At 37.4% G+C, this 13,929-nt stretch overlaps 1 protein-coding gene across 2 annotated transcripts; it reads right to left on the bottom strand.

The window, feature by feature from the left end:
- Positions 1-18: 18 nt before the first annotated feature.
- Positions 19-9,962, bottom strand: fhl1a (four and a half LIM domains 1a). Of its 2 annotated transcripts, none has more exons than XM_043256647.1 (6): positions 9,869-9,962; positions 2,363-2,544; positions 2,115-2,292; positions 1,848-2,017; positions 597-783; positions 19-494 (listed from the first exon to the last, which is right to left on the bottom strand). In XM_043256647.1, exons 2-6 carry the CDS (start codon positions 2,516-2,518, stop codon positions 340-342), a joined length of 846 nt encoding a protein of 281 aa, XP_043112582.1. In that variant the 5' UTR covers positions 2,519-2,544; positions 9,869-9,962; the 3' UTR covers positions 19-339. The 2 variants fall into 2 exon arrangements, with proteins under 2 accessions (XP_043112582.1, XP_043112581.1); XM_043256646.1 differs by lacking the exon at positions 9,869-9,962 and adding an exon at positions 4,737-4,890.
- Between the last annotated feature and the right edge of the window lie 3,967 nt (positions 9,963-13,929).

Consider the following 13,929-nt stretch of genomic DNA (forward strand, 5'->3'; position numbering starts at 1 on the left):
TCAGAAAAGAATCAAACATTTTTCCCACAAAGCAATACGAGTTTATTAAAATATTGCATGTTGTATCCTACTTTAACATCACACTGTTTCATCGTAACTTTGCAACAACTGAAGCTTAAAAGCATTGTTAGGTTTGTAAATGCAGCGATTGCATTTATATTTGCAGTTATGTTTTGCATAAGAAAAGCGCTTTTTATTTGCTCTAAGAAGGTGATCTCAGTGATTTATTCATGCAAACACCCTCACTGGTTTCTCTTAACTTGAGCGCTCAAAGCATTGCGAGATTTCAACACATTTCTTGATTTCTATGTTAACTCATGAATCAGCTGTATCAGGCCCTCACAGCTTTTTGGCGCAGTCAGGGCAGTAGATGTCATTTCCGTTAATGACAAAGCGCTTGTGGGCCATGGAGAGGGAGCATTTTTTGCAATTAAAGCAGTATTCGTGCCAGGTTTTGTCCTCGTAGTTTACCACGTTGGTCCCTCTGCCGAATCCTGAACACAGGAGGACAACGGGGGTAAATATGGAGTGTTCTGTAATTGTGGTGGAAAAAGAAAAGATATTTACTAGGACGGATGCATGTTTGCGGATTATACCTGTAATGGGATTTTGACATCCAGAGCACTTCTTGGCCACGTCAGCCTTATAGCAGTTCACACAGTAGAACTGATCTTCATGGGCCGTGAAGCGAGCTCCGGCCAGAGGTTTCTTGCACGTGTTACACACAAAGCATTCAGAGTGCCAGGGCTGGTCCTGATAGGTGATTCCACCACTGCTAATGGCCTGATTATTAGGAAAGATCAGATAAAAGTACAGAGGGTTCAGAATAGCTGGTTCGTTTCAAGAGTCATTCATTCAAACAACATAAGATGAGTTCTGTGTATACCATGGAAGGCTACTATAAACATGTTGCTTGGTGTTTCTCAGTAAATAGTTGTGACGTTTAGTAATAGATTGTAATAGTGAACGTTTGTTCAATGAGGTGTTATTATGCTTTGATCCATATATATATATATATATATAAATTATTATTATTTATTATATTTATTTTTTACTGCATTCAAAGATTTCTGAAAACCAAAATGTATCAAGATTTTCATATAAATTTGAAGCACAACCATGATAAAAAAAATTAAAAAAAAACATACATTAAATGTTCGTTCAAACTGGCATAATGATTTCTGAAGGATTAAGTGACACTAAAGACTGGAGTAATAGTGCTAAAAAATCAGCTATGCATCACATGAATGAAAAAAATATTTCACAGTAGTACTGTTTTTATTGTATTTTTGATCAAATAAAGGCAGGCTTGATGAGAGATCTCATCAAACCCAAAAATTTAATTAGTTTTTTTGCCAAAGTACCTGTATACTAGTTTACTTCAGAATTATGGATAATAATTACATGCAAGAAATCTTAAGCCAAACCCTAATCCTAACCATAAGTGCATGTAGTTAATTAATTTTACTCAATACTTAAATGTATAATTGCACTATAACAAGGACACCTTAAACTGAATTGTTTAGATGAGAGCATTAATGGTTTTGCGAAGAGGTAAGACACGACTTTCCTCTAAACAGTTTGAACAATTAGGTGCTTAAATGATCACTCATCCCCACTCAGCAAAAAATAAATGAAATAAAACATTCTTAAATTATGAAATACGCAAAAATATTTGCTAAAACTGTTTTTGTACCACAATATTTCTGTCATTTTATATTTGTTATAAATGCATATTTTTTGTTTAAAAACATTTATTTTGCAATAATGTCCTGCATTATGCCTGAACTTGTACTGAACTGTAATAATAGCCACAAACACTGAAGTCACATCTATGAAGTCCTGACCTCTTTGCAGCGGACACAGATCTTGGCAAACTTCTTCTCGTGGCAGGCAGTGCAGTACATATCATCGCCCTTGGTCAGGAAGCTCTGGGAGCGGATTGGCTGCTTGCACTCAAAGCAGGTGAAACACTCTTCGTGCCAGACTTTATGCTTGTACTCCACGTTCTTGGAGCCTGCGGAGAAGCGCCAGAACTTTGCTGTCATTTGCAACGCTCTGCCCGCGACATTCTATTTTATTTTATTTTTTTGGTGGCGTTTACGTGCACACACCTGGCGTAATCACTTTGTAGCAGCCCTGGCAGCGAGGCGACCCGTCCCGGTCTCCACACTTCCCACACATGATCTTCCCGTCGTCCTTGGCGGCAAAAGACTCATTGGCCAGCGGCTTGTAGCACTTGGCACAGCGGAAGCAGCCCTCGTGCCAGTGGCGGTTTTTGTGGGTCAGCTCCTGGACAGAAAGCACCGTGAGCTCTGCGCGAAGTGCTACGCTGTTTTTTTTTATTTCGCTCCGCACCCACCTTTGCGTCAGCTCCGATGGGTTTGCGACACTCGGCGCAGGTGTTGGCGCAGAGCTTGTCGAAGCAGCGCACGCACACGGGCTTGTCGTCTTTCTTGACGTACTTCTTGCCCTGCAGGTTATCTCTGCAGTAGAAGCAGTCGAAACGCTCGGTCATGGTGGAGCTCAGGTAGCTGCGAGGGCCTGCAGGGACAAAGCAATGGCAAACCATAAAACTAGTCAGATTAGAATAACACTTTATATGTCCTTGTTATACGTTACATGTACTTACTATTTTAATAATGAATAATGCATAATTATATGCAAGTAATACCCCAAACCCAACAATATAGTAAGTGCATGTAGCTAATTAATATGGTAACACTTTAGAATAGGTACCACTTGTTAACTATTAACTACAACTTGTAGGGATGTTGAATAAGGCGTTACTATGCGATTAATTAGCACTAATAAATGGCTAATATTGTAGAAATATGCCTGTTGATAAGCATCTAATAAGTGTAAAATAGTGCTAATAGTGTGACTATTAATATTACACAGTGCTGATCGATTAGAGACTACTATATTCAGTGCTACTTGTTCTTAAGTGTCTCATGCTTTTGGCAAATAGTGATTTTTTTTAATACTTCAAGTCACCACAAGAGGCCAGTATAACGCAATAACAAGAATCCGTGGGGTCTATAGAGAGCGATTCGTCTGAGAGGCGCTCTTAAAGACTTAAATGAACTTCAGGAATTTCCTGTTTCGATTACAATGATTGTGTTTTCTAAATACTCTTGGGGAAATGAAGAGGCCACATGGACAGCTGCTCTTTTGCAGAGGTCACAAAAAGCGTTGCGCTCAGCGTTGATCAGCACATATAGTTCAGACTCAACTGATATTTCCTTCAAACAGCGGCCCTTGGGTTGCAAGATATTGTTAGCATGTTTTGTCTGCACGTCTGTTGTAAACGCAGCTTAGCAACCGCATGCCAAACAACTTAGAAAAGTCTGCTTGAAAAGCCAGAGGCCAAATCTCCCCACAGATGTGGCCACCAACACTTCACCTCCGATAGTGCCAAAGCTGAATTTTCTGGCTGTTGATAGGTGAAGCTGTATTTTTGGAGTGCAGACTCATTCTTACCAGCGGGGTTTGTCTCCGTCAACGTCCTATTGTTAGCCCTTACGTAAATATAGCCGTCGCTATGGTTACATTCATTCAATTTTACTAATTGAATCGAAACGACAACATGATTCTCGAAACAAAACGAGTCAGAAATCCAATGTGGAGGTGGGCAAAAAAAAGAAATCTAAACATCAAAGATTTGTTCTAACGTTTCGTTAATATTAGCAAATGGTGGGACAGAATAAGCCTTGATCTAAAACATTACAGTACATCCTGACATAGAACAAAATACTGCCTTGGAGAAGATAATCCTGGTGGAAAAGGTATCTAGATTTAGGCAGTTTCCTGCATTCTCTCCTCTGGCTTCAGATGAACACAGGCCTTCTGTGCTCTGAAATATCTTTGTGACCTGAGCAGTATGCTTTAATCCTTAAGCCTTTTGGGATACCGTCCATCAGCTGTTCATTTTTAACTAGCTCTGTCAGGGCGTTATCAAATGGACCACTTTGTCCCAAAGCGAAGAGCAAACGCTGCTCAAAAGGTCAGTGTGAGATCAAATTCAGCCATGAAGAGAAGAGCAACCAAAGAGAGCATGTCCGCATTAAAGCATTGATTGATGCACCTATATTTGACACTAACGAATGTAGTCGCACGACTTGATCTTGACTTAGACTAAAGTGGTCTAGAAGATCGCATTCAGTTACACTGAAGAACCCAGGTGATACTTGAGCTCACCATCACAATAAAGCAAGGTTTTCTACACTGGGTTATACCTGGCTAGCTAAGGCTGTATGATACTGATATTGCACAGGCCTTCAAATAAGATTAATATTGATCTATCTTGCAAATATCAAACAAACTATACAGGAAAGTCCTTCACAGACTGCAAAACCGATGCATTTTCGTATACAAATCGCATATACTAAATGTCCATAAAAAACAACATATACACTACCAAAAGTTTGAAATCATTAAAATGTTTCAATTTGAAATGCAAATCTGCTTTTATTCGATGCAGTAATATCAGTTGTAACATTACTATTTAAAATACGTTTTCTATTGATTATTATTCCAGTTTTCAGTTTCGCCATTTTAATGTGCTGCTCTGGTGATCAAGCAACATTTCTTATCGTCACTGTAAAAAAAAATATTGAAACCATAATAGTGTAAGTTTAGTTATATAAAACCATATCCAGAAAAAAAGAGCCAGTGGATGCACATGAGGAAAATCCATGGGCCGATCCACAAAAAGCTTGACTGCGCATCTTTACCTGAGTGCTTGTAGAAAGTCATATCTGCTTTCAGGAAATACAGGAAATCCTTGAGGAAACCAAAGAGATGGATGGAAAGCACCAAACAGCCAAAGAGTTACCGGGGAACTCCGCTCTTGTCTTTGAGTTATTTGTCATATATACGACCCCAGCTGCCCTTTAAAACCTGCCCCCGGCTGCCCACCACACCCATGGCCTGTCCTCCCAAACCCAACAATCCCAAGCAAAGCATCAGCTGCCCTCTCCATGTTAGGCTATGCTGCAAAAGATAAGTGAAGGGGAGGGAGTCCGAGAGAGGGAACTGAATTCATCTGAATTCCTTGCTTGTGATATCAGAGAACAGAATAAAGGAGTTTTCACGGCCTTTCATTGGATCTGGTGGCTTTGTGCTTGTTCTGAACTGGACTAGTAAATTACGGTCCATAACTTCGTGAGTTCGGCTGGAATTACTTTGTTTATCAGTGCTCGTAATGAGAAATAAAGTTTGCATTGCTTTTGGCTCGTCGGTCTAAACGATAGTTGTAAAGAAACGGGGACACTAAAAAATTCATCGCTTCTCAAATGCCACGTCTCAGTGGTTTTAAGAGGACACCGTTACAAACGCCTCCGATACCTTCGATGCTCACTGTGACCTGGACCATTCGAGCTAAACCGTGTTCGTAATAAATCTGAGCTCTGTTCTCATTTCGAAAACTTTCCAGGTTGCTTGTGACGTATAAAGAAAACTATGCTTCATTTGGACCCAGACAAGATTCCTGAAGTGACTTACAAATATGTGTGACGTTAGCCAGAAACACACTTATGATTACAGACGACTCATTTCGCAGAGTTTTGAGTAAAGGCTACAGGAACAAATGGTTTTCATGAAAGGATCGAAGCCATCTGGACTCATCCACAAACATCTCATCTGAAAGATCAACACTTCATTATTCACACCAAACTACTGTTTATTTTTACTACTAGTACATATAACAGCCTTCATACTTCTAATTAAAATATTTTCGAAAAGCAATAAGTCCTGAGAACGGTGATTCTCTCATTTGTTTGTTTCATATTTTATGTTCCGTCCAGATATTTTTAGAAGCTCTTTATGTTTTAGAACGTGTATGATGGTGTAGAGAAATGTGTTTTTGTGCGTCTAGACGAAATGTTGAAGAAATGACTAATCGGTGGACGGTGTTGACTCAGTGCGGACAATGGAAACAGATCCACCTGTCTTCTACTAAAGTCCTGTCTCGCGGGAGGCTTGAAATAGCAACCTGGCATCATGCACTAAAACAACCCCCTCTCATCTCTTATCTAAACCCTGCTAGAGAGCAGATCACAGCTGAAGGACGGCTCCAGGGGCCTCGTCTAGAAAATGTTGAGCGGAAACCATCCTAAACTTGATCGTACGATCGTTTTTTTCTGATGTGAGTGCGATTTATAAAATGAACGGATGGAGTAAGCCGTGTTTTCAAAAAAAAGTCAGCGTTTTTTAAAATGCCACCTACGGCGTCTTTTTCTGCAGCTCAGCTCGTCTTTTCGAGTCTAAAAGGTTTAGCTTAAAAAAAATAATAATAAATAAAAAAAAAATCCTTTTTACGTCAGGCGCCCTTTTGACAGTTGACCAATGACCAGGCGAGTAGAGGTCTGTCGTTTCCATAACAACAAGAAAAAAAATGGAGAAGCTGCCGATAGATAAACTAGTAGTAGTCTCGGAGCGCAATGATTCCTCCTCCATATAATGTCGTGCACTCACAAACGCCGTTGTGAATTTTATTCCCCGTTAACTTCAAAAGCCAACGCAAGAGCAAACGTTTTTCGCTTTCTCGACATTTCTGCTAGGCTACTGTTGTGGTTGTTGCTATAGCAACAAAAGACGCTCTCGGTTGCTGGTAGCGAATGAAAGGTTTCAGCTCTCTGCCTCGTAAACGACTCCTAATTCATGTAATTAACAAATAAAATATCCCCAGACGTAACTTACAACAGTGAGCGGCAAATACAGCTTACATTTTCAAAAACCTGCAATAATCCCGACAATAAAAAGCGCGTATATGTCTGCTCGGACCCTGTCGTGCCTCTAAGCACGTTTCCGAGTTAAAGATTTAAGCGAACTGGTTAGACCTACGACCTGAACGATCAACAAGAGGATGCGGAAGATGCTAACATAAGAGAGGGTTGGTGTTGATGTGAAGGAAAACATTTTTTGTAGGCTCTTGTTCATCTGGATATGATGCATCCATTGAAGAATGCGAGGTACCAATAAATTGGAAGCCTGGGGCAGTCTGGAAAACAACAGCACTATTAGGGCTCATAAAAGTGAATGAGCCGGTCCTTCCAAACGTGTAAACAATTAATTGTGCATCTTAGGTTAACGGTGTTATTTAGATTCTATGTATTAAATCTATTCCATTTGGAACCAACCAAATAACCTCAACAGGCAGCTCCGCTTTCAGATTTTCCAGGAATGTGTCTTAAAAGCCTCTCGGTTACGATAATAAATCCAGCCAATTTATCACAATCCTATTCACAGACGAGTGACTCATCTGATGAGCGCCCAGAGCTCACACAGTCAGGAACATGACAACATGTGTGCGGTAGGTCAGCGTGCCAGGGTTTTCCATCTCGTTGACCGAGGGCTAGCACTTATTAAAGATCGCTGGAACATTTTCAAAGAAGTAGTTTAGGCAGATCTTTGCTTACGTGTAAATACATGCGATCTTGAACTTTAGGGTGCAAATTAGTTTTGCTGACAGACACGTTTTCGGGTCACATCCACAATTTGGTCCCCTACGGTTCTGGAGAAAATGGCGATGTGCTACATAACAGATTATTATTAGAAAGAATGTTGTGACCGGACGGAGATTTACACATTTGTGGTTCTGTGGTGAAAAACACAGAAACACAGTCATTTTAACCTTTGGCCATGATAACAGGACGTGGACAATCTGATTAACAGCAGAAATTGTTCATAATCTGATTATGTGAGTGTCATGTAAATGTATAAATTGGATCAATGTTCTGTTTTCTTAAAATCTAAATGAAGGCTACAATTCACAACTCAAAATCTGAACAGGTTTCAAAACAATAGGCATCATAAATTTGACGACTTTGTAAGTGGTTATACATGTTTGTTAGAATAGATAGAACTAAAACCAGACAACAACCTCACTGTAAAAAAATAATAATAAAATAAATATATTTTTACAATTTTAGTCCCTTTGGAGAAAGGGGCTCTCTCTCACACACACACACACACACAATATATATATATATATATATATATATATATATATATATATATATATATATATATATACACACACACACACACACACATATATATATATATATATATATATATATATATATATATATATATATATATATATATATATACACATATATATATACACACACATCACATTTAGAAGACATTTTTATCCAAAGTGAATTAAATAAAATATAGTAAAAATATAAAATACAAATATATAAGTGGTTTGACAAGATTTGAGTAGTCTAATACAGAACACATAGCTCTGCTACATTCTGTTATCTATAGAAGAGATAGATAGATAGATAGATAGATAGATAGATAGATAGATAGATAGATAGATAGATAGATGGCATTTTGATAGCGTATATCACAATGTAAATGTCATTAAGATCTTTATAACAGAATACATACATAAAATGCAGCAATTTATATATTTTTGTGAGATTGTGAAAACGTATAGACCTAGGTAGTTTCAGCCCAGTAAATGTTTCTTTTGAAAGCTCACTAACAATGTCAAATTCATTCTAACATTTATCATACTAAAAGGACTTTTACTCGCTAGACAAAGTAGCCTATAAGCTATCAATCAGACAGCAGAAAAGACATGAAGCAGACATCAAACTTTTCAGCATGTTGATAATTTAGAGGTCGTTGCATATATGTACATACAGTGGGGTTGATATATGTTTACAGTTTAACTTGAAGTGTGTGTCACCAGTCACCAGTGAAGATAAGAGAGAGCAGCAGAGGACAGGAGAGATGTGGCTCCTCTAGTGGACAGAATGAAGCTGCGCTCTCTAAGAGCCACACATTTCCTAATTAGGACCTCTACAGAAAATGTTGTGTTTTAGACATATACACACCACCTAGTGGATTACAAAGATGAGACTGAGACTGAAGTGTTTCAGTGTATAAGCGTGTGGGATACAAAACAATATTTGCCCTTATATGGCAGGACGTTTTTTTTTTTTTTTTACCGAAACAAACATTCTGTAAAGCCACTTTACTTCTGATGCTCTTAGGTTAAAAAAGCCCCATGAACAGAGGCACTATGTGCATGAAGTCGATAAGATACACAGGACGTGAATCGGATGGAAATAAGAAATGCTTCCAAAAGAAAAAACTGCAACGGTATCTTTAAATAATAATAATAATATTCATAATAATCATAATAATAAAAAACAATTAATAAAAAAATTAAGTGGTGTTACTTTAATCCGTATTTGGTACAATCTTTAAAAAAAACCTATGTGGTTAAAATATAATGATTTCCTGCTGGATATAATGCGATTCTAAATAAAATAACAATAATATTAATTTGTCTATTCAGCAGGATCTCGTCACTTTTGTAAAGCAGTGTTCTTTCCTGAAGGAGTAAAAATTCCAATAACATTCCTGACTTTCATGGGACAGATTGCATTGTCATAAATTACATCTTAGATTAAAAAAATGTTTTAAAAATTCCAAATGCAATAATTTCTTCACAGTATAAAACTCTACAGGTGTGGCTCGGGAAAATAACCTGTAGAGCAGATCTTGATATAAGCACTTTCCTTAACTTTAACATTAAGTTTGTTGTCTTTTGCACTCATAAACTCATAAATAACAAAACAAAACAAAAAAAAACACACAAAACTAAACATTCGATTTATATTGATTTTGCATAAAAACACAAATGCTGAAGTTTGTGAAGTCTACCTGTTACATATTTTAGTAGAAAAACACTTTGGTATATACAAGGTAAATTAGTGTTCAGACATGTCATACAGTCAATTACTATATTACTTTAAAAAAATACATGCATTTCTATTAAAGAATTCCACAGAGAAAGAAGATCTGCATCTATCTTCCAAAATCCCTAGATCACACTTACCAGTGAGCAGTGTGAGTCGCGGCTGTCTGCAGCGGAGATGAGAGACGGTCTCCTCCTCGTCTGCAGGATCCCTGGGCTTAAAAACATCCACAAGGGGGAGTGAAAAAAAAAATCAGGATACTATCCAAACACTCATAGTTCATATCAACAACGACATCAGACTGGAATTCGCTCTTTGTGCTTAACCAACTGTGTATAAAAGCCTAGGGAAAACAGATATTCAAGCGAGTCGTGATAAATAATCATTCTGTATGTTTAGAGATCCATTCAGAATATGAATGCGTTTATAGTCTTTAATATTTTTACAGCTCGTAACTGCTAATGCGTCACTTCAGGTGCTTTACTCTAGTAAAAAAAAAACATTTCGTTCATGCTTGCTGAAAAGAGAAAACACAAACATTTCATAGCTTTGATGAGTTTTAGTGTGCATTCTTAAAAATCCCTTAATGGCATTGATGGTTCAGAGGAGGATACGTAAAAGACAATCTTTACATTCCACAAAAGGTGTCCTTATCAAGGAAAAGTTTTGTAGATTGTTCTTCGCACTGAAGGATTTTTGGGGAGCTATAAACGGTTCAGTGTCAGATCCTGAACACTTGTGTGATATATACAGTGTTGTGGTTAATGGAGCACTACCGAGGGCACAGATATCATCACCTTTAAACAACCTCCAGCTTGTCATCGGTTCCTGGAGAGCCTCCAAACGGTTAAAGACATCAGTGACAGGGACGCCTGGCAGCAGCAGCACATCTATGCTTATTTATGTCCTGGCAGCCGACACGGAGACAAACAATTCCCTTTTGCCCCGTAATAATATTTTGTTTAGTAATCTCCAAAACGCAGGACGGGGAGCTTGTTGTTAAAAGTGCTACATATCAGCAAAACTGAGTCGGAAATTCTAGCCAACTCTATCCTCCAAACAAGCATGTTTTTATAATGGCCGTTGAGTAAAAAAAGACAAGCACTGAGATATATAATTAGATGATTTTAACTGTTGAATTGTGTTCTCAGAACAGTCTCTGCCTCTATTCGATTAAATAATAGTTTAGAATTGGAGTGAATATGGATTTTTCCATCCATTAGTCCATTACCATGTCAAAATATTTGTCTCTGCTGTTAAAGTCTGAGAAAACACAAAGCACTTGTGAAGCAGAGAGGCTTTTACCCTTTATTTCGCCTCAAACTGAAATGAGTTAAATAGAGTTAAAGAGAGTCTTTGTTCTCAGCTCGGAGATGTTCCCAAGCATGTCTGGTTCATTACAGAGTGGCTTTATAAATGTTTATGTATATGTTTTTCTGCATTGTTGTTAGCCTGTGATGCAAATGTTGGACTGTGTGTGATTCCAGTGAAGATGTGCTCTTGTTAAGAGTTCTGACCGTATAAGGAAGATGTTACCTGATCCTTCTTCAGCCTGACCTCTCCTCTGTACGACTGAATGAGAGACAGAGCAAGAATGATTAACACATTAAAGTAAAAGGGTACATGGTAAAAGACCCACAAAAATGAAAATCGCTCACCCTCACGTACTTCGAATATTAAAATAATGTATATAATATTTATCCAACAAAAGATTTTGAATGAGAATTGTTTTAAATTAAGAAATTGTATTAAATATAAAGTCAGAGAAGCCAAATGGTACCTAGGTAAAAACAAAACTTATATCTATATCTATCGATATATACATATCTATATATACATAGATAGATATATATACATAGATAGATATATCTATCTATCTATCTATCTATATATATATATATATATATATCTATATCTATATCTATATATATATATATATATCTATATCTATATATATATATATATATATATATATATATATATATATATATATATATATATATATATATATATATATATATATATATATATATATATATATATATAGACGTGGACAAAATTGTTGGTACCCTTTGGTCAATGAAAGAAAAAGTCACAATGGTCACAGAAATAACTGTTATCTGACAAAAGTAATAATAAATAAAAATTCTATAAATGTTAACCAATGAAAGTCAGACATTGTTTTTCAACCATGCTTCAACAGAATTATTTAAAAAAATAAACTCACGAAACAGGCATGGACAAAAATGATGGTACCCCTAGAAAACACTGAAAATAATGTGACCAAAGGGACATGTTAATTCAAGGTGTGTCCACTAATTAGCATCACAGGTGTCTACAACCTTGTAATCAGCCATTGGGCCTATATATATGGCTCCAGGTAATCACTGTGTTGTTTGGTGATATGGTGTGTACCACACTCGACATGGACCAGAGGAAGCAAAGGAAAGAGTTGTCTCAAGAGATCAGAAAGAAAATTATAGACAAGCATGTTAAAGGTAAAGGCTATAAGACCATCTCCAAGCAACTAGATGTTCCTGTGACTACAGTTGCACATATTATTCAGAAGTTTAAGATCCATGGGACTGTAGCCAACCTCCTGGACGTGGCACAGGAGGAAAATTGATGACAAATCTAAGAGATGGATAATCCGAATGGTAACAAAAGAGCCTAGAAAGACTTCTAAAGAGATTCAAGGTGAACTTCATGCTCAAGGAACATCAGTGTCAGATCGCACCATCCGTCGTTGTTTGAGCCAAAGTGGACTACATGGGAGACGACCAAGGAGGACACCATTGTTGAAAACGAATCATAAAAAAGCAAGACTGGAATATGCCAAACTACATGTTGACAAGCCACAAAGCTTCTGGGAGAATGTCCTGTGGACAGATGAGACAAAAATCGAAGTTTTGCCAAGGCACATCAGCTGTATGTTCACAGACGAAAAAATGAAGCATATCAAGAAAAGAACACTGTCCCTACTGTGAAACATGGAGGAGGCTCTGTTATGTTCTGGGGCTGCTTTGCTGCGTCTGGCACAGGGTGTCTTGAATCTGTGCAGGGTACAATGAAATCTCAAGACTATCAAGGAATTCTAGAGAGAAATGTACTAGCCAGTGTCAGAAAGCTTGGTCTCAGTCGCAGGTCATGGGTCTTGCAACAGGACAATGACCCAAAACACACCGCTAAAAACACCCAAGAATGGCTAAGAGGAAAAATTGGACTATTGTAAAGTGGCCTTCTATGAGCCCTGACCTCAATCCTATTGAGCATCTTTGGAAGGAGCTGAAACATGCAGTCTGGAAAAGGCACCCTTCAAACCGGACACAACTGGAGCAGTTTGCTCATGAGGAGTGGGCCAAAACACCTGCTGAGAGGTGCAGAAGTCTCATTGACAGTTACAGGAAGCGTTTGATTGCAGTGATTGCCTCAAAAGGTTGCGCAACAAAATATTAAGTTAGGGTACCATCATTTTTGTCCAGGTCTGTTTCATGAGTTTACTTTTTTTAATAATTCTGTTGAAGCATGGTTGAAAAACAATGTCTGACTTTCATTGGTTAACATTTATAGAATTTTATTTATTATTACTTTTGTCAGATTAAAGTTATTTCTGTGACCATTGTGAGTTTTTCTTTCATTGACCAAAGGGTACCAACAATTTTGTCCACGTCTGTATATATCTATATATATATATATATATATATATATATATATATATATACGCTATATATACATACACACCTAATGAGAAAAAACAAAACTTAAAAACATACCTTTGAACTGCAGTTTATGTGTGATAGTGATGCTCATAAGCTACATGGATTGGCAAAATTTAAAAATAAATAAATAAAATAAAAAATATGAGTGAGTGTGAAACATTAGATCAAATTACCTCAGACTGAACCTTTCGTCTTTGTGCGCAATGATCACATGGATCAAGATATTTTCACAGTGCTTAAGGGCAAGCATGTTTAGAAAGGCACTGTCATGGTGCTTGTTGCTATTTAGTGCATTAGAAGAAAATAAATCAAAAGGGCCTTTTATCTAGGGGCCATTAACCCCGTTGTATCAGACATATTTCATTCACACAGCTTCCAAACGGCTGCTTTAAGAATGATGTCAAGAAAAGAGCTCCGGCTGTAAATTGGCTTTTGTGAATACAGTCTGGGAACATGAAGATTAAAACAGCCATACAAGATCA

Source organism: Puntigrus tetrazona, chromosome 14, assembly GCF_018831695.1.
Source record: "Puntigrus tetrazona isolate hp1 chromosome 14, ASM1883169v1, whole genome shotgun sequence".
In the NCBI taxonomy this organism is placed as follows: Eukaryota; Metazoa; Chordata; class Actinopteri; order Cypriniformes; family Cyprinidae; genus Puntigrus; species Puntigrus tetrazona.

Coding starts and splice junctions, on each gene's coding strand:
- fhl1a (XM_043256646.1), bottom strand. CDS start 4,758: ATGACTTTCTACAAGCACTCAG. Junction 2,018..2,114: donor CTACAAAGTGATTACGCCAG/GTGTGTGCACGT, acceptor GCTTCTCCGCAG/GCTCCAAGAACGTGGAGTAC. Junction 495..596: donor ATGTCAAAATCCCATTACAG/GTATAATCCGCA, acceptor TCCTGTGTTCAG/GATTCGGCAGAGGGACCAAC.